The 26,687-nt window shown below is 37.7% G+C and overlaps 1 protein-coding gene and 1 non-coding gene across 5 annotated transcripts in view; both read right to left on the bottom strand.

The window, feature by feature from the left end:
• Rc3h2 (ring finger and CCCH-type domains 2) overlaps nucleotides 1–26,687 on the bottom strand; it is a 60,629-nt gene that overhangs the window by 15,028 nt on the left and 18,914 nt on the right. For all 4 annotated transcript variants that reach the window (XM_085834962.1, XM_085834961.1, XM_085834964.1 and 1 more), the window contains 7 exons: nucleotides 21,137–21,337; nucleotides 20,428–20,560; nucleotides 20,194–20,312; nucleotides 18,809–18,921; nucleotides 10,161–10,466; nucleotides 2,603–2,817; nucleotides 163–596 (listed from right to left, as the gene is read on the bottom strand). In XM_085834962.1, the coding sequence (XP_085691088.1) occupies nucleotides 163–596; nucleotides 2,603–2,817; nucleotides 10,161–10,466; nucleotides 18,809–18,921; nucleotides 20,194–20,312; nucleotides 20,428–20,560; nucleotides 21,137–21,337 (1,521 nt within the window). The remainder of the gene's footprint in view (nucleotides 1–162; nucleotides 597–2,602; nucleotides 2,818–10,160; nucleotides 10,467–18,808; nucleotides 18,922–20,193; nucleotides 20,313–20,427; nucleotides 20,561–21,136; nucleotides 21,338–26,687) is intronic.
• Nucleotides 20,652–20,762, bottom strand: LOC115030533 (small nucleolar RNA SNORD90). Its single transcript, XR_003836116.1, has one exon. It is a non-coding gene; the product is annotated as a small nucleolar RNA SNORD90 (small nucleolar RNA).

Here is a 26,687-nt window from a genome sequence, read left to right as displayed (position 1 = left end):
CAGGGTTTCTCTGTGTAGTCCTGGCTGTCCTGGAACTCACTTTGTAGACCAGGCTGGCCTGGAACTCAGAAATACCCTGCCTCTGCCTTCCAAGTGCTGGAATTAAAGGTGTGCGCTACCACTGCCCGGCATGACTGCAACATTTCTATCAACATTACTCACCCTTGGTAAAGGCACAGTTGTCCTTGGGTCATTCGGTGGCTGACAAGCCACTGAATAATATCCATCTAATGAGTTGTATCTTTCCCGTAAAGATGTCTGATAGACAGATGAGTGCATCACATCCATTGGAGGTAAAGAATTGCTTCTTATAATGTCATCTCGTTGGTACATAGCTGGGCGCCAGATGCGCCTGCTGTCATACACCGGAGCATACATTCCAGAGGGCACTGGAGGAACGGGTCCATACTGCTGCGGAGGAGGAGGTTGGTAAGGAGAAGAATTCATTCGATCTCGAGGGGAGAATGTACTGTAATGATCAGCATATGGCATGGAAGCAGGTGGGAGGGAGGACTCTGGAACATTACTGGACCTCACAAAACGAGGAACACAGGGAGTCACACCAGCTGGTACCGTTGGAGGTGGTGGGTAGTATCCTTGAAAATTGAAAAGAAGAATATTCAATGTAATACCTTAGTAAAAACCAACATTTTAAAATGGTTTAAATCTAAGGCAGCCCTGAATGTGGGAAAATATAATCAGCATTGATCTTTATCTTGGTATCAAACTGTATTACTGTCAAGATACAATTATACTAATAAGAACATTCAACATTCTTAGAACTATTCCTTAAAAAGCAAACTACAGTGAAGTTGGCAAATGACAGACTGATTTCCATTTAGTGAATCTTTTGCGTGAGGTTTCATATCACTGACTCTTATGAAGCATTTTGGGTTCAGAGATTAAAAGACTTCTTTCAGAGTTTATATTATTCATTTTCTTTTCAAATTGTACCAAAAAAAAAAAAGTGCAGTGGTACTCTCCTTTAATTCCAGTATACAAGAGGCAGAAGCAAGTGGATCTCTTAAGTCTGAGGCCAGCTTAAGTCTACGATTTTCAGACCAGCCAGGGTTATATATATAGTGGGACCCTGTCTGAAACTAAATAAAAATTATAAAAGCAGGGTTTTAAGATGGCTTGGTGGTTAAGACCACTTTCTTTTCTTACAAAGAACCTGAGTTCAGTTTCCAGCACCTACAGAGAGCTCACAGCCATTTGTAACCCCAGCTCCAAGAACACTGCAAACATGTGTTACACATTTATGGAGGCCAATGCTTATGTATATGTAAGAGTAAAATTAAACCTTTTTTTTTTTTTTTCTTTTCCCCGAGACAGGGTTTCTCTGTATAGCCCTGGCTGGCCTCGAACTCAGAAATTCTCCTGCCTCTGCCTCCCAAGTGCTGGGATTAAAGGCGTGAGACACCACCGCCCGGCCTAAACCTTTTTTTTTAAACAACACATAAAAAACACAGAAGTCATATTTTATACACCATTTCATCAAGGTCATTCATAGATTCTATATTTGATTCTTACAAATGACAACTAGTAGTACCTCGGCAGAAGAATGAAATAGACTCTATCTCTAACCAGCTATAAAAATTAATTTGGTATGGATTAAAGATTTCTATATATCACCTGGATCTATAAACCTACTAGAAGCAAGCACGAAAAATACCTAAGGTACTGGAGAACACAAAAACAAAGGCAAATGAGGTAAGCGAATATCAAATCATTGGAAAAAAAAAATCAGACTGAGGAGGCAACCCAGAGAATGAAAGAAAATATTTGCAAGTTATATATATGACAAATGCAATTCAAAACAAATCAACTTGTTAAGTCTAAGAAGTAAATTAAATAAACATTTGTCGAAAGAAGACATTCAAATGGCCAACCAGTACAATAAGAATGTTTAACATCAGTAATATTTTGGAATATATAAATAAAAATCAAAATGAAATATCATCTTACTCCAGTAAGAATGGTTATTATATATAAAAAAAAAAAAAAAAGCCAAAACAACAACATGGCTCAGTTGGTAAGAGCACCTATTATGTAGACATAAATTCAATCCAAGTTCAAAACCAAAACCCACATAGGGGAAACAAAAGAACTGACTCATAAATTGGCCTGTGACTATAATAAGTATACTGTGGCATACATGTACTCCCTTTATCTAACCCCACACAAGCACACACACACAAAACCAAAGATAATAAGTACTGACCAGGATATATAGCAGCAATATGAATCCCTGTATACTACTGAAACAAATGTAAAAATCATATTCACTTAGGTATATTAATGGTACAAATATTAATGAAAATATACCAGTATTAGAATAGCCTTTATTGTTCTGCTTTAGTTTTTTGTCTGCTTTGAACTCACTTCTGTAGATAAGGCTAGCTTTGCCTTCTTGATCTTTCCCACCACCATCTGCCAAGTGACAAAACTGCTAACTTGAAGCAAAGATTTCTTAGAACAGGAAGAAAACTCATGGATCACAGAGTGAAATTCATTTATTAATGTAGATAGTCTAGACACACATTTATTTAAGGTAATAAATACATACATTTGCTTCTTAGATTTGACTAAAATTACTTGCCTGTTTGTGGGTATTGTGGGACTTCAAAAGGTATCTGAGTCCTTGGATCTTGAAAATACTGAATGCTTTCAGAATGCTGAGGATATACTGGAACTCTAGTTAGAAATGGGCTGGATTTGGGAGGCAGGGAATTCAGCTCTGTTCCAAAATTAGAGGGCCCAGCGGAGGTAGCTGCTGCATTACTTACAGGAGTCTTGGGTGGAGAACCAATTTTACTGGAGAGAAAATACAACAAAAAACAAAGGATAACTCACTATCATCACTGAGTCTTCCTTAGGGAAAAAAATCATAAAATCATACAGCAAAACTATCAACAGAAAAAAAGTCTGGTATTTTGACAGGGGCAAATATATCTGGCAAGAAATTTCTCTGCCCCCTCATACTGCAATTCCTTAGACCACATAATAACAGATCTCATGTTCTGGTGAGGGTGACAGGATATAAAAATCAACTCCAGGTACTAAAGTGACTTTTCAGTTGACTTGACTCATTTTTAAAGATTTCTCAGGTTGGGAGAAAAAAAAAAAAAAAAAAAAAAACAATAATCCCACTTAGTAAGTTTCCAAGGTAAACAATACAGTCTAACAGTATAAGTCTTTGGGGTAAAAAGACAAATAAAAAACAATTTGATTAGCTAAAATGTAATCCAAAAAAAGCCCACTTTTGTCTATTCTGTTAACTCTTATGTATCTGGCTTCTAGAAAACAGTTCCCGGGAGGCTTGGAACAGACACTAAGTAAACATTCATTGAACAAATAAAATATATTTCAGCACAAAATAAGTACTTAATAAATATTTGTTGGGAGGATATAATTCTTTGTTTTAATATAAAAGGATTTTCTTGGTTGAATAAGCAAATAATGATCCCAGATAATCTTACCAGGATAATCCTGATCACTTTCAAAACTTTACACTCCAGAGAGCTTTAAAAATGTTTTGTCCCAAGAGGTGATGTTGCTAATTATACAGGAATTCAATGTATTAAAAACCAATCACATTTTAAGTTTTTTTCCCAAAGTAGAAAAGACCTTGAAAAACCAGAGTGTAAATAGTAGAGGTATATGGACTGCCTTTTAATATACCACAAGACATTCGTGTAGCCAGAGTTTACTTCTGTGGTAGTCTGTATCAAAAGTAAATAAGTGTAGATAACTAGAAAGTTGTATACTAATGTTTAAAGATAGTCTTTTAATAAATTAAACACAACAGTAAAAAAACTAAGGTTTCCTTATAGAACAATGAACATTTATGAAACTATTACTGAGTACCTAGCAGAGCAGACTCTAGGCTAAACGTTTTATATGTTTTATCTGTTCCTCCCATGCCACAATGTTATATACTATAAAACATAAGTTAGTACTCTGAAATATCAGATTCTTAACTTACCAAAAACACGGGTATTAAAATTAATGACAAAGTAATTTAATTCATAGGCTCATGAAACCATCATACAAGCCATCCTAAACATTTGGATGTCAGGGCAAAGTAAACCTACTGTCCTATTCTCAACAGGGAACCAGATGACTATGATTTCATTATCCCATATGACTTCTCAAGTCCAGGCCCTCTTCCCAATCAGTTCTCCTCATGTTCCCTCCATGATTTTATCTGTGCTGCTTCCTCTATTCATAAAGATCTCCCTACTATTTATTATTCACACTTTGGGAAACAATGCAGGTAACATAACTTCATCATTATAAACCTTTCAAAAGAACTGAGTACACATATTCCTGTGTTCCAGTAACACAAAACCTTTTAAAGTTTATCATATAGCATCTATCTACTTACAGATCTAACACCAAAACTACACAAGAAGACTCTTAGAGGCAGAGATTGTATCTGGTTCATTTCCATTAAGGACATCAGTTGGTCTCAAGTTTGGCATGTATTAAGTGATCCATATATTTAAATGATTAAGTAGTTTTTTTGTATCTTTAAATTTTTTAAATATTTCATTACACTTAATCTACTCATGTGTGCATACACATGTAGAAGCCAGAACAGCCTGTAGTACATTCTCTCCTTACAACACTCTGTCTTCAGGACCAAATACCAGTTGTCAGACTTGGCAGCAGCAGATTTTCCCTTGCCCAAACCATCTTGCCAGCACTTATAAACACTTTTACTTTTTTCCTAATCATTTGTTTTGTGTATTCACTGACATATTTATGGCAAAGAGTACATATGAAGAACAGGAGGATAACTTTTGGGGTCCATTCTCTCCGTCTCCCATACGGTTTCAGGGGACTAAACTTCAGTCCTCAGGCTAGGCAGCAAGAGACTTTATCAAAGCACTCAATCATTTTACCAGCCCCATCCATTTCTCCACCAGTAGAATAGGTACCTCAAATGTAGAAATTCCTGGGCTTGATTCCCAGACCAAAGGAAAATAAGAAAGTTAAAAATTCAAACGTTAACTGTAATTCATAATTTTAAGCTATGTGTCACTGCCTTTTGATATACCCCTAAGATTTTCTACCTGCCACCAGAAATCTGTACCTATTAACATTCACTCCCTATTTCCACTCCAACCTTAGCTCCCAGCAGTGACTACTGCATTTGTTTCTGTCTCTACAGGTTTGCCTATTTGGGGCATTTTCAATAAAATGGCATTTTGTCTTCTTTGAAGGTCTGATAGAACTCTGCACTAAACCCATCTGGTCCTGGGCTTTTTTTGGTTGGGAGACTATTAATGACTGCTTCTATGTCTTTGGGGGATATAGGGCTGTTTAGATCATTAACCTGATCTTGATTCAACTTTGGTACCTGGTATCTGTCTAGGAACTTCTCCATTTCATCCAGGTTCTCCAGTTTTGTTGAGTATAGCCTTTGGTAGAAGGATCTGATGGTGTTTTGGATGTCATCAGGATCTGTTGTTATGTCTCCTTTTTCATTTCTGATTTTGTTAATTAGGATGCTTTCCCTGTGCCCTCTAGTGAGTCTGGCTAAGGGTTTATCTATCTTGTTGATTTTCTCAAAGAACCAGCTCCTTGATTGGTTGATTCTTTGAATAGTTCTTCTTGTTACCACTTGGTTGATTTCGCCCCTGAGTTTGATTATTTCCTGCAGTCTACTCCTCTTGGGTGAATTTGCTTCCTTTTGTTCTAGTGCTTTTAGGTGTGTTGTCAAGCTGCTAATGTGTGCTCTCTCTAGTTTCTTTTTAGAGGCACTCAGACCTATGAGTTTTCCTCTTGGAAATGCTTTCATTGCGTCCCATAAGTTTGGGTATGTTGTGGCTTCATTTTCATTGAACTCTAAAAAGTCCTTAATTTCTTTCTTTTTTCCTTCCTTGACCAAGGTATCATTGAGAAGAGTGTTGTTGAATCTACAGATTCAATGCAATCCCCATCAAAATTCCAACTCAATTCTTCAATGAATTAGAAAGTGCAATCTGCAAATTCATCTGGAATAACAAAAAACCTAGGATAGCAAAAACTCTTCTCAAGGATAAAAGAACCTCTGGTGGAATCACCATGCCGGACCTAAAGCTTTACTACAGAGCAATTGTGATAAAAACTGCGTGGTACTGGTATAGTGACAGACAAATAGACCAATGGAATAGAATTGAAGACCCAGAAATGAACCCACACATCTACGGTCACTTGATCTTCGACAAGGGAACTAAAACCATCCAGTGGAAGAAAGACAGCATTTTCAACAAATGGTGCTGGCACAACTGGTTGTTAACATGTAGAAGAATGCGAATCGATCCATTCCTATCTCCTTGTACTAAGGTCAAGTCTAAGTGGATCAAGGAACTTCACATAAAACCAGAGACACTGAAACTTATAGAGGAGAAAGTGGGGAAAAGCCTTGAAGATATGGGCACAGGGGAAAAATTCTTGAATAGAACAGCAATGGCTTGTGCTGTAAGATCAAGAATTGACAAGTGGGACCTCATGAAACTGCAAAGCTTCTGCAAGGCTAAAGACACCATCAATAAGACAAAAAAACCACCAACAGATTGGGAAAGGATCTTTACCTATCCTAAATCAGATAAGGGACTAATATCCAATATATATAAAGAACTCAAGAAGGTGGACTCCAGAAAGTCAAATAACCCCATTAAAAAATGGGGCTCAGAACTGAACAAAGAATTCTCACCTGAGGAATACCGAATGGCTGAGAAGCACCTGAAAAAATGTTCAACATCCTTAATCATCAGGGAAATGCAAATCAAAACAACCCTGAGATTCCACCTCACACCAGTCAGAATGGCTAAGATCAAAAATTCAGGTGACAGCAGATGCTGGCGAGGATGTGGAGAAAGAGGAACACTCCTCCATTGTTGGTGGGATTGCAAGCTTGTACAACCACTCTGGAAATCAGTCTGGCGGTTCCTCAGAAAATTGGACATAGTACTACCGGAGGATCCAGCAATACCTCTCCTGGGCATATATCCAGAAGATGTCCCAACCGGTAAGAAGGACACATGCTCCACTATGTTCATAGCAGCCCTATTTTTAATAGCCAGAAGCTGGAAAGAACCCAGATGTCCCTCAACAGAGGAATGGATACAGAAATTATGGTACATTTACACAATGGAGTACTACTCAGCTATTAAAAAGAATGAATTTATGAAATTCCTAGCCAAATGGATGGACCTGGAGGGCATCATCTTGAGTGAGGTAACACAATCACAAAGGAACTCACACAATATGTATTCACTGATAAGTGGATATTAGCCCAAAACTTAGGATACCCATGATATAAGATACAATTTGCTAAACGCATGAAACTCAAGAAGAATGAAGACCAAAGTGTGGACACTGTGCCCCTTCTTAGAATTGGGAACAAAACACCCATGGAAGGAGTTACAGAGACAAAGTTTGGAGCTGTGATGAAAGGATGGACCATCTAGAGACTGCCGTATCCAGGGATCCATCCCATAATCAGCTTCTAAACGCTGACACCATTGCATACACTAGCAAGATTTTGCTGAAAGGACCCAAATATAGCTGTCTCTTGTGAGACGATGCCGGGGCCTAGCAAACACAGGAGTGGATGCTCACAGTCAGCTATTGGATGTATCACAGGGCTCCCAATGGAGAAGCTAGAGAAAGTACCCAAGGAGCTAAAGGGATCTGCAACCCTATAGTTGGAACAACATGATGAACTAACCAGTACCCCGGAGCTCTTGTCTCTAGCTCCATATGTATCGAAAGATGGCCTAGTCGGCCATCACTGGAAAGAGAGGCCCATTGTACATGCAAACTTTATATGCCCCAATATAGGGGAATGCCAGGGCCAGAAGAATAGGAATGGGTGGGTAGGGAAGTGGGGGGCGCTATGGGGGACTTTTGGGATAGCATTGGAAATGTAATTGAGGAAAATATGTAATAAAAAATATTAAAAATTTTTAAAAAATGGCATTTTGTATCTACCTTCTTTCAGTCAGCATACATTTTTTTCTCTTGGAACTGGATACTGAAAGTGGGGCCTTGCCCTATATATCCATGACCCATTTTTAACATTGTTCTCCATTGCTCTTCCTTTTCCTTTTTATTTTCTTTTGGAGTTGGGTGTGTGTGACAATGTCTTACAAAGTTGTCTAAGCTGGCCTTGAATTTACTGTGAGCCTAAGGCTAAACTTGATCATAGGATCCTATTAACTCAACCTACCAAGTGCTTGAGACTACAAACATGCCCCACCAGGCCTGGTATAGCATACTTCCAGAGTTAATCAACATGTGGCAAATAAAAGTACATTGGTGATTGTTTTTATGGCTGAATAACATAACCCATTGTATAAGGTTTTATAATTTTTTTTTTTTTTTTTTGGTTTTTCGAGACAGGGTTTCTCAGTGTAGCCCTGGCTGTCCTGGAACTCACTTTGTAGACCAGGCTGGCCTCAAACTCAGAAATCCACCTGCCTCTGCCTCCCAAGTGCTGGGATCAAAGGTGTGTGCCACCACACCCAGCTTAAAGTTTTATAAGCTTACAAATCTTTACTAATAATATCCTCATAAGGTTTCCATAGCCTAGTAACAATCAATATTTGTATCCTTATGTATCAGTCAAGTAACATAACCCTTCAGATATATAAATGTGTATCTTATATTAGGGATCAAACCCAGGACATTGTGAGTACTAAGCAAGCACTCTAGCATTGAGCTATCTAGCTCCAAAACAGTCAGTTCTCTAAGGCTAGCCCTAATACTTCACATATTCACAAACAAGCTTAAACCATACTAGATTTTGCCCTCAAAACTTCTATACTACACTAGAAACATACAATACCCTAATCTTTTAACTAATGTGCTTCATTTGTATAAATGCTATGTCCACATCCAATAGCAATGAGTCCTTTAAAGGCAGAGATATCTATTTTTCAGCTGTATCTAACAGTACCAGTGACAATGTCTGCAAATGGGTACTCAGTAACACTTGTGAAGTTGTCAATATTTTTAACCTCTTTTTTTCTCAAATACCTCCCAGTGAAGATCATACTTTTATTATTATTATTTTTTTTTTTTTTGGTTTTTCGAGACAGGGTTTCTCTGTGTAGCCCTGGCTGTCCTGGCACTCACTTTGTAGACCAGGCTGGCCTCGAACTCAAAAATCCGCCTGCCTCTGCCTCCCGAGTGCTGGGATTAAAGGCGTGCGCCACCATGCCCGGCTCAAAGATCATACTTTTAATAAAAATTTTTCAAACTTAACTATTCAAGTTGAAAATATCATATTTAATTTATACAGTCTCCATGACATTAAGTCATTTAAAGTTTGCTGTGTGCCAAGCATGATGCTTTTATCCTCAGTAGGCATATACTAACAAACTTACTCAAAGACAATGAAATTTGAAAATGCTTTTACCTTCAATTTTTAAATTTAAATTTCTAAATTTGAGATTTCTAAAATATGGTATTTCAAAACTGGGAGTAACTTCCAAGTCTGAAAGTCCCAACACTTTTCATAAGGTAAAAAATAATCCCTTGTCAAGTGAAATGTGATGTTGTCAGGCAACAATAAATATGGTGGTAAAAATGAAGCAGGAATTTAATGAGTGCCTGCTAATGGGCAGGCACTGTTCAAAATTTAGTACGATATTAACTCGTTTAAGTTTCACAATCAACATATGAAGTAATTTTTTAATACTTTGAGGCAGGTAGACTGGTCAATATCAAATAGTAGAAAAAACTGAGCCACAATTTGAGCCCAAAGAGCCCCATAGACACACACACACGACAGAGAAAGCCATAGAAGCTGACTAAAATGTGGCTAGACATTCAAACTTCTCACCTGTTTAGGTTTCTACTTAGTTCCTTTTTAACGTCTCTATGGGATTAATCCTCAAACACTAGAAAATAACTTATGGAAATCCTAATTCTGGTCCAAACTTAATTGAAAAAACAAAACTCAAGAGTAGGAGCTTTCAAGTTTATAGAACTAGTCAGCTGCCTTGTGAGGATTAGAACTCAAATTTTGTGGTATTTAGTGTTTTCTTATATTACATGAATAATTGCATAAAAATTTCAATTTACTATTGTATCTCAGAATGAAAAAAGGAGGTCATTTCTAAAAGGGATAAAGAACTCCATCATTTTCACCCCATACCTACTTTTCAGACACGGATTCTGCAGAGGGCCCAGCATTCTGACCATTAGTGCCAACCTTCCCGACTTTCTTCACAGTCTCCAAAGTCCTTACTGCACTGTCAGTGCTTCGTGAAATTAGCTGGGAAACACTGCTTTCTGTATTTGAAATTCCATTTGTACTTGGAACAATTTTCCCAGTTGTTTCAGTACTTCCTATGACAGAAATGACATTTCCGGCTGTGGTTGTGACAGTGCTGTTTACACCAACTTTATTCAGAAGAGGAAATGTTCTTACAGTCGCGCTCATCTTTTTGTTCCTTAATCGGTACCTGTTTAAAAATAATCAGCATGTTTGTAATACTGCTCGCAATTTTAATATGAAAATGTGTTTTAAAAAGGAAACAGCTCTGAGAAGTTTCTTCAGCTAAATATCAAATATTCTACATGTTACATATACATGTCACATACAAATACAGGCACATAATTAATATAGCAAGCCAAGTACACATGCACTCAAAGCTTTCTGAAAAGAGTGGGGTTTGAAAATTTATTTTATGTAATACAAAAAAAAAAAAAAAAAAAAAAGCACCAAATTCTAAAAGTAACACAGAATAAACAGGATAGGATTCAAGAGATAAAAGCATTCTCTACTGTTATTAAATTATACAAGCAGATTATAATTAAAAAAAAATAACTCAAACCCATACTTAAACTTTAATTTATCAAAATATAGAAATTTTATATTCCTAAATGAGTTTATGTTTATAAAGATCACAGATTTTTCTGATATTACATTTATATAAATTATAATATACAAAACAGTTTGATCTTGGATTTCATATAAAAATAGTTCCATTTGTATACCAAAAATTTATTATGGGACTGGAGAGATGGCTGAAGGTTTAAGATCACTGGCTGCTTTCTTAAAAGGACCCAGGTTAAGTTCCCAGACCCCACATGACAGCTCACAACTCCAGTTCCAGGAGATCCAACATCTTCTGGCCTCTGCACTCACAGTAACCAAGCAAGCAAACACCTAACAGAATTACTTAAATTAAAAAAGAAAAAATTCTCATTATTATATAGCTTAGTCTTGGCCCTTAATTCCTATATAATGTTCTCTCAACTTTCATGGTCAACGAAACAAAAAACATCTGGCATCAGTATGCTTAAACTATTAACTGCTGAGCCATCTCTTCAGCTCCCCATTCCCAACCCCCACTACAGGGCTTCTCTGTGTAGCCCTAGCCTTACTGGAACTTTGTAAGTTTTGTAGGACCAAGCTAGCATGAACCACAGAGAGATCCACCTGCCTCTGCCTCCCAAATGCTGAGATTAAAGGCATGCACCACCACATCTGGCCTGTTTCTTTTTTAAACATATAGTTAATATAGCTATCTTGTCAGTTCCACTTTCAAAGTAAATTCTAATAATGATCTTTCATCATTCCTATTGCTATAGTCCCCAAAACTTACATTTCCAATCTTGTACCTGGACCATCATAAAGTTAAAATGGCTCCCAACCATATACACATTAGAGCAGTATTTCTCATTTCAAATGAATAAAGAAAGCTCTGTAGTAGCTTTCTTCTATGACCAGAATACAATACAAATTTCTTACTGTGGCCACTAAATGTCTAAAATCATTTATTTGAATTTATTTACTGTTCCTCTTAAATTATTAAAAACACCTCTCATGATACTGAGCGTGAAGCAACCTATTATTATAAATATTTCTTGAATTAACTATCTTGGGTTTTTCTATTTCTCAGAGGCAGTTTTTAGAGATTTTTTTCCCCCTTGAAAAAATATATAGACAGGATCTCTATATAGCCTTTGCTGTCTGAAAATTTTGTAACTAAACTAAGCTGGCCTCCAGCTCAGAGATAGAAATGCACCCGCCACTGCCTCCTGTGTGTTGGGATTAAAGGTAGATGCTATCACACCAACCTACAAGGACCTAAAACAAGGACAGACTCTTGAGTGTCTACATTTTATCTGGCTGAACCAAACTGGTGAGACTGGGTTCAGTGAGAGACCCTGACTTAAAAAATTGAAGTGGAGAGGTGCACAAGCACACACACATGCACACACATGGAATGTACCTCCACAAACATGTATATACACAGGAACATAATAATTATATGCATATAAATCTCAGTGAGGCAGTAATATATAATTTTTAAATGCCAACATGCTACATATACATTTCTTTTTTTAACCCTTTGTACAACCTCTGTTTGTATGAAGCACAATACAAAGAATAAGGCTAACAGGAAATATGAACAAACTGGAAATTATCTGGTTCTTCATTGGAAACACTGAGTTTATATGTGAAATATTGGCTAGGTACAAGGAACATAAAAATGAATAACCCAAGAGATAAATGATGTCCAATGAAAATATACAGGTAAATGAATAATTAAGAAAAAGCAAGTTAGCAGGGTGGTGGTTGCAAATTCCAACACTTGGAAGGCAGAGGCAGGCGGATTTAGGAATTCAAGGCCAGCCTGGTCTACAGACTGAGTTCTAGGATGGCCAAAGCTACACAGAGAAACCCTGTATTAAAAAACCACAAGCAAAGAAAAAGAAAAAAACAAGTTTACAATATTAGTAACTATGTAAAGAACATTGCTGGGGCTGGTGAGATGGCTCAGTGGGTAAGAGCATCCGACTGCTCTTCCGAAGGTTCAGAGTTCAAATCCCAGCAACCACATGGTGGCTCACAACCATTCGCAACGAGATCTGGCTCCCTCTTCTGGAGTGTCTGAAGACAGCTACAGTGTACTTACATATAATAAATAAATCTTTAAAAAAAAAAAAAAAAAAAGAACATTGCTATTCCAATGTGTTCTTCAAAGTTCAAGGTTATAATTTTTTTTCTCTGTTTGAAAACCCTGACTTTCCTGTGGACCACTCACTCTGTAGACCAGGCTGGCTTTGAACTGAGAGATCTGCCTGTCTTTGCCTCCAGAGTGATGGGATTAAAGGTTCGTCTCACCACCCTGGACTCAAGGTTGGAATCTTAATCCTCAAAGATTTAAGTGGTGAGACACCCTAAATACTTGGTTAGGAAAACCAGTATGATACATGTTTTCTCTCAATTGAGATGTTCTCTTTTTAAATGACTCTAGTTTGGGTCAAATTGACAAAAATCTAACTAGGACAATGGATTAATATCATTCAGTTCCATTTTCTCTTTTCTCCCTTCCATACATATTATTTTGCCCTTCTATCTTCTACCTTCAGTAAATGCTGTAAGAAATCTCTTACAAGATATGGCCCTTCATTCTTAGACTTCCCAATCTACAAAACAGTGAACCAACTACATTTTCTATATTATAAACTATCCATGGCAGACAGACAAAGGCAAGTGCTTTGGCAGCATGCTGACAGAAGGAACCAACACTACTCAGGCAAGTCACTGAAGCCTGTAGAAGCAACCTGACACCTGAGCATGATTAAACACGGATAGAAGGGAAGATATACAAGAAGAAAAAAGAAAACAAATGCACACAGTAGGGTGATGGTTGGTATAAACTGTCAACTTTACAGAACCTAAAATCAACAAGGAGACAAGCTTCTGGACACATCTATGATGAACTTTTTAAAATAAACTTAGGTGAGAAGATATATCCAACTGTAGTTAATATTATCACATAATATGGGGTCTAGGAGTGAATAATAAGGAGAATATGAGATTCACTACTCTGCTTCCTGACTGTAGACTGCCACTATGACTTACAATCACGATGAAATGTACCCTCAAGCTGTGAGCCAGAATAGTCCCTTCTGTATTTATTATTAGCATTTAATTATAGCAACTAGAAAAAACAGAAAATTGAGATGACTTGTATGATAAGCCTGATCATTTGTTTTTTTAATGGCCTTGAAACCAGTTTGTAGGAAGAATATGGAAAAGTTTGTGACTTTGGCCCAGGAAAAGTCCTAGAACACTGTTAATAGGGATTAACAGGCCATTTTAATAGAAATTTAGAAGACCACAAGGGTAAGATAAATTTCAACAATGAAGGCTCAGTTTATGAGGTTTCAGAGGGAAATAAGAACTCAGATAACTAGGCTAGAGACCCTGTATATAATATTCTGGCAGAGAATCTAGCTGTATTCTGCCCAGGTGTTATGAAGTAGAGTTGGGTTAACTCAGAGCAATGGATTAATTTGTTTAGAAGAGAAAACTGTAAAACAGGATAGTAACCAGACTGCAGCATGGCTATTTCTTACTGCTTTCATCCAGATCTAAGTAGAAGATAGTTTAAGAAAGGAAAAAGTGAAACTGAAAGGTTCTATGGAAACTGAAGTTTGTTGAGGAAAAGCACACATTTAACTTTACAAAGCAGCAGCATGGTTAAAGAGAAACCTGGTACTTTGTCGACAGGAAAGGCTTCCTGAGACTAAGCCTCCACCTACTGAAGTCTTCACCTTCTCAAAGTACAAATCAGTTGGAAGAAATAGACTAAACAGAGAAGGCTGGCTGAAAGGATCTTCTGCTCCTTCATAGCCACTACTCGGGGAAGTATTTCCCTAGGGCAACATACACAGAAACTACTGCTACCATGGTCCAAGGGGGTCAGGCTGTACCCTTCCAGTGTCACGGAGTTCAGAGCCATTAAGGCCAGGAAATGTATTTTTAGGAATGTTGTTTTTTTCCCTTTGAGATAGGGTTTCCTTCTAGCCTTTGATGGTTTAAAATGTGCTATGTAGACCAGGCTGGCCTCCAGTTCACAAAGATACAACTGATACCGCCTCCCAAAGATGAATTTCTTTCATGAAATTCAAAGATGAATTTCAAAGGGCCATTACATGAAGCAATGAAAATGTAAACAAAGTTGAGATGGCAACTCCCAAGATTTTGGAGTTGCCAGGAATCTAAATCTGATTGATTAGCCAAATTGGTATTTAGCTATAATAAGTATGGAGCTGGCCCAAGACAGAGGCTATATGCTTGAGCTAGACAGATGGGACTACTCAAATGCTTGGAGTTCATAGGACTCATTAAAACCCCAGATGCACACATACAGTTATAGGCTGGAAGTTTACCTGCTGAGTTTCAGTTTGGTTTTACTTTTCCTTGTAGTGACCTAGTTCCTCTTTTTTGGAGTGGAAATGTTTGCTCTGTGTGATTTTAGGTTGAAACTACTTGACACATTTTGTTTTAATTGTATAGGGTTCAAAATTTAAGAGGTTGCCTAAAAGGCTAAAGAGGTGGCTCTGCAACAAAGAACACTTGCTGCTCTTGCAAAGGATCTGAGTTCAGTTCCCAGTACTCACAAGGTGTTCAGTTATAACTCCAGTACCTGGGGATCCAACTCCTCTATGGAAACTGCACACATGTACATACACAAACATGCAAATGAAACATTCATATATAAAAAGTAAATTAAAAAAATTTTAATTGCCTAAAACTCAGATGAGACTTTGAAAAAAATTTTTATTATATTTTTTATTATTTTCTTTATTTACATTTCAAATACTATCCCAAAAGTTCCCTATACCCTCCCCAACCCTGCCCCCCTACCCACCCACTCCCACTTCTTGGCCCTGGCGTTCCCTGTACTGGGGCATATAAAGTTTGCTAGACCTAGGGACCTCTCTTCCCAGTGATGGTCAACTAGGCCATCTTCTGCTACATATGCAGCTAGGGAGACGAGCTCTGGGGGTACTGGTTAGTTCATATTGTTGTTCCACCTATAGGGTTGCAGACCCATTCAGCTTCTTGGGTACTTTCTGTAGCTCCTCCATTGGGGCCCTGTGTTCCATCCAATAGCTGACTGTGAGCATCCACTTCTGTATTTGCCAGGCACTGGCAAAGCCTCACACGAGACAGCTATATCAGGGTCCTTTCAGCAAAATCTTGCTGGCATATGCAATAGTGTCTGGGTTTGGTGGCTGATTATGGGATGGATCATAAAAAAAAGTGGCGTGAGACTTTGAAAATTTAAAGAGTTGTTGGAGCTGTCAAAAACCAGAGGGCCCTTTGAAGTTGAACTGAATGCACTTTACATTATGAAATAGTCACAAGCCTCTAAAAAACAAAGGGTAAGTTTAAAAATGATGTTTCAGCATCAAACTGAAGGGTGGACTCCTGATAGTTAATATTGACTGAACGCTTTACAAAATCTAGAAACATTTCAGAGAGTCTATGGGGGATTTTGTTGATTAATTGGGTGGAAAGACTCACCATAACAGCAGGTGGCACCATAACATGGAGTAGAGTCCCAGACTGAATAAAAAGCAGAATGCAAGTCGACTCAGCATTTACATATCCCTACTTCCTGACTGTGGGTGTGATGTCTGTCCCTCATGATTTCCCCCATGATGGTGAACTGTACCTCTATATTGTAAGGCTTCCATCCTCCAACTGCATTTGTCACATAATGTATTACATCACCAAGGAAAGTAACTAAGACAAGTAGTACTTAGTGCTTTATTGGTATATTATCTAAAAGATGAATCATGGCTTGAAAGGAAGGATTGAACCAATCATGTAGTATAGTAAAGCATCAATTAACAATTTAAAACAAAGGATAGAAATGACTAGACAGGTACCTTACAAGGCATTTTCAGTAAAAATGGGAAGGGTAAATAGATGAATAAGTAGTAAAATGGATGAGTTGATGTATTAACTGATAAGTAAAAATGGTACCTAGTACAGAATATAACCAATAAACTGGGAATTATAATTATTGTTCTCTTAATTACTGTTTTTGTAAAACCAAAGAGGATAAAGATCAGAGAGGAGAAAAGAAAGGTATAACTGATTTACAGATATATATATACATACACACACACAAACACACACATGAGTTCTAGGTGAGGGTAAAATGACACTGAATCTACAGATTCCTCTCTGACTTGTTTTATTCTAATTAAACTCAAGCCAAGTTCTTTCAAAAGCTGTATCATAGAGCTGGCAAGATGACTCTGGGTAAACATGCTTGCCACACACACCTAACAACCTGACTTTAAACCGAAAAATCCATAAAAAAAGAAAAATGTGATTGTGGATATCTGTAACCCTGGCATTCTCATGACCAAGATGGGAAGCACCTGAGAACTGGCCAGGTAACCCAGAGTACAAAGTTGAAGGAAAGGAAAAAGGAAAAAGGAAAGGAAAAAGGAAAGGAAAAAGGAAAAAGGAAAAAGGAAAAAGGAAAAAGGAAAGGAAAGGAAAGGAAAGGAAAGGAAAGGAAAGGAAAGGAAAGGAAGGGAAGGAAGGGAAAGAAGGGAAAGAAAGGGAGGAAGGGAGGAAGGGAGGAAGGGAGGAAGGGAGGAAGGAAGGGAGGAAGGAAGGAAGGAAGGAAGGAAGGAAGGAAGGAAGGAAGGAAGGAAGGAAGGGAGGGAGGAAAACAAAAGGAAGGAACTGATTTCCAAGAAGCTGACCTATGACTTTCACATAACTGTCACAGAATGTGCATGGACATGCTAGCATATGCCACATGTAAATACATTATTTCATTTTTTTAAAAGTTCTTCTTAAAACTACAAAATCTTTAGTTATTTTTAACAATGAGTGTTTTAAAATTAGTGTTTAAAAGCTAAAATATTCTATTTCAGGTATGAATAAGCTGAACATATTTCCTAGAGCAGCAATTCTTAACCTTGGGTTATCACCCCTTTGGGGTCGTTGAATAACTCTTTCACAGGAATCACCTAAGAAGACCATTGCAAAATACAGATTATTTACAATTCTTAACAGTAGCAAAATTACAGTAGCAAGTGAAAACAAGTTTACAGTTGGAGGTCGTTACTACATGAGGAGCTGTATTAAAGGGTCGCAGCACTAGGGAGGTGGAGAACCACTGTCCTAGAACCCAAAAAGTGGCACAGTGGTTAAGAGCATCTACTGCTCTTCTAAAGTTCAGATCTGAGTACCTACTGGAAGAGACTCACAATTGCCTAGAACTCTAGCTCCAAGGGGCATATATACTCTTCTGGCTTCCATTGGCATGCATACAGAGATACATACACATGTATAAGTAAAAATAAATATTTACAAATTTTGTTGATATAAATTCTATACCCAGAGCTGCCTTTGCCTAAATAATCCAGCCAATTTGGTTTACCAGGCCCTTTTGACTACCATTTACTCTCCTGGCCTCTGCGTTTCTTGGTCTCCCACCCCTCCCCCATCACCTCTTAAGGCCTGGCTCAGGATCTTGTTCACTCTGGACTCTCTCCCAAATGTCTCTGCTTCTGGCTATGCTCTCTTTTATCTACAATAAACCTTCTCCTCCACCCTACCTAGGAGCAGTCATGTCCTCCTTTTTACTTTGTTTTTATTCATTAACTTATAGGACAATGTTAAAAAGAGCAATCTCCAGAATAAGAAAAATTATCTATATTTAACATTTTGCCTGAGATTTTGCTGGTATGTTCAACTGAACCTGAGCAAATAAGATAAAGACAAATAACAGTACTTTCATTCTACATGGGTAAAGGAAACACAGATTCCAGTTTCTAAATATGACTTTTTCAAATATGACTTATTAACATTAATCTTATACCTAGTTTAATCTGATGGGTTCATAAAAATGGTTATTTTGCAATTCACATTATCTGTATCTTTGAAACATCACAAAAGTTAATACTGTATATAGCACTCCCTCAATGACCCTACATAAAAAAAAAAAAAACATTTTTCCAGACTTACTTTTCAAGCTCTTCCTGAGAATGGGCAAATGTACAATTTGTTCCTCGTGGACAACCCCCTTGTTGTCGTAAATCTCGGCACATACTAGTTTTATACTTGCTGTTTGGCTGTGGCTACACAAACAAAATATTTAGCAAATGGAAAAGGTATCAATTATTATTCACTCATTAGACTTCAGAACTTAAAAGACTTAAGTCTTTTTCACATCAGACACATAATTCTCATGCATGCAGAAACAAGTTCCATCCATTTCCTACTGGAAGAGTGGTAGAGATCCTTAAGGAAGCCTTCAGGCCTTCTTTCTGAAGGTTATCTGAAATTGATTCAAATTTATACCTACCTATTTCTTAGTCTTCAAATTGTGGTAACAAAATAAAATAATTTTTAAAGGCACTTAAGAAAATGGGAAGCTATGATCTTTACCCATTTAAAAGCTTTCCCCAAAAAGTTGAAGTAAAAAATTATGACTTTATTAGTTGGTTTACAGGCACAACTCATAGGCAAACAATGGGGGGAAATAATAGAAATGCACCACCAGACAGACCCTGTGGTGGCGGTGCATACATATAATCCCAGCACTCAGGAAGCAAGGCAGGCAAATCTCTGTGAGTTCAAGTCCAGCCCGGTTTATACAGAGTTTCAGGACAGACAGGGCTACACAGAGAAACCCTGTCTCAAAGAACTAAGAAAAAAAAAGAAAAAGCATATAATATGCATCAAACTCTTTAAGAAATTGCTCTTACTATTGTGACCTTAAAAAATAAAAAAATTATCATTCAGTTGACATTAAATAATAGTTTCTAAATAAAATATGAATAGAATAAAAAGTTAACAGATTTTGAAGTACTTTTAGCCCTACCTTGTTAGATATTGATAGCATAACTTTTAATATGATATTTAACTCAACAACTGAAAAGACATTTGGATAAGGGATTATATTTCAACTTCCTCTTCTAAATTACACTATAAATATTCAGGATTTTTAAATTCCAAATATATTATAAAACAAATTCATTTGAGAGACAGCAAAGAAAAAAAAAACTTTCAGCTATAAAAATACCCTCTAAATTCCTTATAAAAAGAAATGCCAACCAAGTACAATAAAAAGGGAGTTTCTCTCAAAAGTACAAAATAAAAATCTGCAAGAATGCTATGCATGTCACTCAGTGTCAGACTTGTAGCCTGGCCTGCCAGGCAGGAAGCCCTAGGTTCAAAGCCTGTGCAGCTACACATGCACGTACACATGAACATCCTCCTTTCACACACATAACTTCTAATAGGGAAGGGTTATATTCGTAGTCCATTTGCCAATAAAATTGTTAGTACGTTCAGGGTGAAGCTGTCTTGGACACAGCAGTAGTTAGAAATGTAGTGAGTCAATTTACCTGAGGTGTCTCATGGCCTTTTCTACTATAATTTTGTATGAAGTCCACAAGACCATGAACAACTGTTTTAACAGCTACCATTGCATTTTCCAGTTGCTCCCAAGTTGGTGAAACAGCATCTAAATTAAGAGTCAAAGGGATGGGATTGGGGTTGGAAGAGACAACATATCAACAGTCATTCCTGGTGCTATTTACCTCAAAGTTCCATAAAGTATGAGCATTTTTCCCACATACCTGGATTAGGGTCTATGTTTGCAAGAAGCTCTAAATGAGGTCTCAGCCTATTTAAATTAGCAGGGTCACCTGTTCGCTGCAAAACAATTGTCAATTCCTGGACACTCTTTGCAAATGATTCTGGAGACTGTAGCTAACAGGGGGGAAAAAAAAAAGGATTTTTTACTCTGGATTTTTGAACATACCTATATTCAAAATGTTTTCCAATGAATCACCTTACTTAATAGTTTTCAAGTGTCTTCAGATTTCATAATAGGACAATCAATGATGAATTAAATTTTCACCTCAGAATCTGCCCTATGAAATTCATCACTAGACACTTAAAAACATTATTTATCAGCTATATTAGCTCTCTGGGGTGAGAATGTTGATAAAAGTTTTCAACTTTACAATGCTACAAAGGCAAAATATATTCAGTAGAAAGTGTTGCAAATTTTACATTTGATTTCATCCAGGGGAGTGATGTGAAGTACAATAGTCACATTGTCATGAGACAATGGCACTGACCTATAGCTCTCAGTGAGCACATAAGTAGCTAATACTCCACCACAAAGACCAGTGTGGACAATGTTCTAAGTCATCATGTTCACTAGGTTAGATACGTGTATTTTCTACTCAGAAGGGCATATTAGGTTATTAACAGAGAAGGAAGGATCTATGCTACAGTATTTTCTGAGACAGGAAGGGTATAAAATCTAACCTTACAAACCTTATCAATGATAGACTGCATGTGTGATTTATGAGCCAAGTCCCCATACAGCAGTGAAGACCACTGCTCAGGTGAAATACGGAGTCCTGCTTCCATGGCAATATGAACAATCTGGGCATCATGTTCTCTGCGTAGTGCCTCGTAACTCCGAAATTCTTCCTTTAGCTGCATCAGGGAAGAGTCTTCATCCCTTTTAGTAACCTAAAAATGGAAAGGAAAAAAAAAAATCAAACTCATTAGAATTGGTCTGCCTTTTTCTCTTATCCAGTTCATTTACTGTGGGTATGGGGATTGGGCTGAGGGGTTATATATCAGACACCACAAAATAAACTCCTTTTCAGAACAAAACAGAAAGTATATAATTATATACTCAATCCTTTTCTTCATTGAGTTCATCAGCATTTGGCAGGAAAAAAAGGCTTAGAAACAAAAAATTATAGTAAGGGTGTAGTTATAGGGTCTACAGCAACATAAACAAAGCCAAATAAATATGACAAGTAAACAGAGGAAAATTTTCAGAAAATGTTTTCTCTTGGCTCAAGACTATGTGAGCTACATCTCTAAAAATAGAATTTCTTTAGGAAAAAGAGGAAAATCAAATTCTAAAACCCAGGTGGTAATGCCAGGCAGTGGTAAAATATGCCTTTGATCCCAGCACTCCACTCAGGAGGCAGAGGCAGAGGCAGACAATTCTCTGTAAGTTGAAGGACTCAAAAAATGGTGCTGGCACATCTGGCGGTTATCATGTAGAAAAATGCGAATTGATTCATTTCTATCTCCTTGTACTAAGGTCAAATCTAAGTGGATTAAGGAACTCCACATAAAACCAGAGACACTGAAACTTATAGAGAGAAAGTAGGGAAAAGCCTCGAAGATATGGGTACAGGGGAAAAATTTCTGAATAGAACAGCAATGGCTTGTGCTATAAGATCGAGAATCGAAAAATGGGACCTCATAAAATTGCAAAGCTTCTGCGAGGCAAAAGACACCGTCAATAAGACAAAAAGGCCACCAACAGATTGGGAAAGGATCTTTACCTATCCCAAATCGGATAGGGGACTAATATCCAATATATATAAAGAACTCAAGAAGGTGGACTCCAGAAAATCAAATAACCCCATTAAAAAAAGGGGCTCAGAGCTGAACAAAGAATTCTCACCTGAGGAATACCGAATGGCTGAGAAGCACCTGAAAAAATGTTCAACATCCTTAATCAACAGGGAAATGCAAATCAAAACAACCCTGAGATTCCACTTCACTCCAGTCAGAATGGCTAAGATCAAAAATTCAGGTGACAGCAGATGCTGGCGAGGATGTGGAGAAAGAGGAACACTCCTCCATTGTTGGTGGGATTGCAAGCTTGTACAACCACTCTGGAAATCAGTCTGGCGGTTCCTCAGAAAATTGGACATAGTACTACCGGAGGATCCCGCAATACCTCTCCTGGGCATATATCCAGAAGATGTCCCAACCGGTAAGAAGGACACATGCTCCACTATGTTCATAGCAGCCTTATTTATAATAGCCAGAAGCTGGAAAGAACCCAGATGTCCCTCAACAGAGGAATGGATACAGAAATTATGGTACATTTACACAATGGAGTACTACTCAGCTATTAAAAAAATGAATTTATGAAATTCCTAGGCAAATGGATGGACCTGGAGGGCATCATCTTGAGTGAGGTAACCCAATCACAAAGGAACTCGCACAATATGTACTCACTGATAAGTGGATATTAGCCCAGAAACTTAGGATACCCAAGATATAAGATACAATTTGCTAAACGCATGAAATTCAAGAAGAATGAAGACCAAAGTGTGGACACTTTGCCCCTTCTTAGAAATGGGAACAAGGCACCCATGGAAGGAGTTACAGAGACAAAATTTGGAGCTGTGACGAAAGGATGGACCATCTTGTGATTGCCATATGCAGGGATCCATCCCATAATCATGTTCCAAACGCTGACACCATTGCATACACTAGCAAGATTTTGCTGAAAGGACCCAGATATAGCTGTCTCTTGTGAGACTATGCCGGGGCCTAGCAAACACAGAAGTGGATGCTCACAGTCAGCTATTGGATGGATCACACAGCCCCCAATGGAGGAGCTAGAGAAATTACCCAAGGAGCTAAAGGGAACTGCAACCCTATAGGTGGAACAACAATATGAACTAACCAGTACCCCGGAGCTCTTGACTCTAGCTGCATATGTATCAAAAGATGGCCTAGTCGGCCATCACTGCAAAGAGAGGCCCATTGGACTTGCAAACTTTATATGCCCCAGTACAGGGGAACCCCAGGGCCAAGAAGGGGGAGTGGGTGGGTAGGGGATTGGGGGGGTGGGTATGGGGGACTTTTGGGATAGCATTGAAAATGTAAACGAGGAAAATACCTAATAAAAAAAAAAATAAGTTCAAGGACAGCCTGGTCTACACAGTGATTTCTAGGATAGCCAGAGCTATATAGAGAAACCCTGTCTAGAAGATGGGAGAAAATAAAACAAAACAGCAACCTACTAAACAAACAAACAAACCAACCACCACAAATGAGCAGAGGACAGAATTAAAAGTTCTCATATATGCAAGAAAAGACTCACAGATGACCTTAAGTACTATGGTAAATTAGATATTAAATTCTGAAGGGAATGAAAAGTCACTGAGAGTTGTTACAGAAGCACTATGATTAGACACATGTCTCAAAAACATTATCATTTTCCTTGCTTAGAAAGTGGGGGTGTTTTGTTTTGTTTTGTTTAACTGTTTTAGTGGAAAAGACTACTGCTTTCTTGTTTGAGGGGGAACAGGCTGAGAACATCACAGCTTTCTAAGAGGTCTGGGGTAGATTAGTAAGAGCATTATTTACTGTGGTTCTTTGAGAAATCCAGAAAGATATTGTAGTTTCAAAAAGCAGATTAGAATTTCTAAGATTGAGAACTGTGTACCTAGAACAGTGCTATGCGAAGTAAGTGTTTTTCTTGTTTTAATTCTGATTAAGTCTTTGTGTGTATGTGTATGTCTGTCTGTGTGTAGGTCAGAGGATAAGCTTGGAGTGAATCTTCATCTTCCATTTTGTTTGTATTGCCCATAGCTCCTGGGTACCTTCTTTTGTCTTTCATCCATCTCACTGTATGAGCTCCGAGACTTACGACTCAAAGCACATAAAACCACACCAAATTTTGAGATTCAGACTGGACAAATCATTTTATCTATTCACAACTCAAAATTTCCTGCTGAGCATGATGGTGCATGCCTAGAATACGAACATTCAAGAGGCTGAAACAGAAGAATCATGAGCACAAGTTTGGCTTGTATTATATAACAAGACCCTGTCATAACAAGCATAATTTTGTTTTCCTAATTGGTAAAAGGAAAAAAATGAAAACAAAACCCTCTAGCTATCTTACTGGTTATGTGTGTATTGAGGGTATTACTCTGTCACCTAACATAGACTCAAAACTGCAGAAATTCCCTTGGCTGAACCCCCCAGGTACTGGGATTATGGGGTGTAGACTTCTATGTCCTGCTTTAGTAACTATTTTTATTTTTGCTGTTGGTATATCAGACAGTGGTGATATGCTCCAATAACATGAGACTGAGAAAAGTCAGTCATCACTTCAGAAAGGCCATAAATTCTTTGGGAATCTATAAATAGTAAGAGTTTGAGATACTATAGGTTGTAATTAATATGCTCTTTTATTTTATGTGAATGAGTATTCACCTGCATGTATATTTGTACATCACAGGTGCTACTTTGTGTCCATGGAAGCCAGAAAAGGGTATCAAGATTCCCCAGAACCACCATACAGATACTGAAAATCAAACCCAGGTCTTCTTTAAGAGCAGAAAGTATTTTTAACCACTGAGCCATTCATCACTCCAGCCCCATTCAATACAATCTTAAACATTTGATAATGAGTGGGCAGATAGATGTAACTTAGAAAGTTTGTATTCTTCTATAACCCACTTTAAGAGAATATCAGAAAGTAAAAGGGGTAATTATTAACCTAAATCGGAGGGGGAAAACTAACTATCTAGAGGATTATAGCACAAACCTAACCTAAGCACCATATAGTGTACATGTGCCCCATGGATAGCAAAAGCACTTAAGCAGTTGAAGACTTCAGTAATAAAGAGAGCCGAGCCATTTAAAGTACTAATATGCACCAAAATCATTTGTGAAGGGCTAAAGTTGTAGCTAAGTTGGTGGAATGCTTCCTTAGCATGAACAAAGGTGAAGTTTGATCCCCAGCAAACATTAAAAACTAAACATTGCAGTGATGCACACCCATTATCCCAACAGTTGAGAGGTAAAAAAGAGAAAGATCGAAAGTTTAAAGTCATCCTCACCAAATAACAAGGTCAAGGTCAGTCTAGGGTACAGGAGAACACGTCTTTAAAACCAACACAAAGCAATCACACCTTATTTATGAAGCTTTAAAAGACATACTCTCAAATCTACTGAATAAGAATTCCTGGTATTAGAGCCCAGAAACATAGCGCAGATGATTCGAATGCTGTGCTTTCAGTTGGGAACCACCACACCATGCATGTATCCTAATTCTCCTTGTTCTGATTCCATGTTCAGTAAGCAAAGAATCTGTATAGAAAAGTATCTATCAATATAGGAATATTATTTATTTGGTAAGTATATATGTGGGCATGTACATGCCAGCACGTGTGTGAACATGAAAGGAAAAGTAGCAGCCATCAACACTCTCCTCCTATCATGTGGGATTCGGGCATCAAACTTGTCCTCAGGCTCAGAAGACAAAGCACCTTTATCCACAGAGTTATTTCATTGCCATGAATTACAATTCTTATTAGAGATCACTTTAACTGATAATCTGTTGTATTTGATCATGATTATAGCAATCTTAATTCTGAGGGAAGATCATACAACCACAAAAATCTGGTTGCTAATGACAAATGAGAATGACAAATGATCTCTTTAATTTGGCTACTTAGCTTGAAAACATTATGTTTGAGCATCACTTAAATCCTTATCTCCTTTAAGGACATGAACTCAAGCACTACAACTATCAGGCAAAAGTATCCAAACTTCATTAGCAAAGGTAAATAAATCCACTTGAACATACTTCCATCATCAACTACCTGTTTTCTAAATTAGAGTACTTCCAAGGAAACCTTTTTAAGTCTTAGAGCCTGAAAATGAGCAAAGGAAGGTGACATTTGATTTACTTTCACAAAAACAGTGAGATTTATAAATTTCTGTGGTTTTTCAGGTGCTAGCTAACAACCTACACTTGAATAACTATTGAGGTTTGCTCTTTTGCTATGTATGTAAAGCTAAATACTGGCCCCCAAGGCCTGATTGCTCCCAGGGACCAGAGAATTGACACATACAATGTGACCTTGCTTCTTAATCTAAAACTATGGTTAATAGCTATGCAGAAGAGACAAATGGCAGGTTTGGGGTATGAGGAGAACCACAAGAAGAGATAGAGAGGTGTTTTCATGCCATGGGTAATGTGAGTCATAAGGGCTGGCCAACTGAAGTTAAAAGCAGCCTAGATAGAACATGGCAAATTATA

This window comes from Mus caroli, unplaced genomic scaffold (assembly GCF_978045245.1).
Source record: "Mus caroli unplaced genomic scaffold, Mus_caroli_1 scaffold_2, whole genome shotgun sequence".
NCBI lineage: Eukaryota > Metazoa > Chordata > Mammalia > Rodentia > Muridae > Mus > Mus caroli.
Note: the sequence above shows the minus strand (reverse complement) of the source record. Positions and strands in the feature narration are given on the sequence as shown.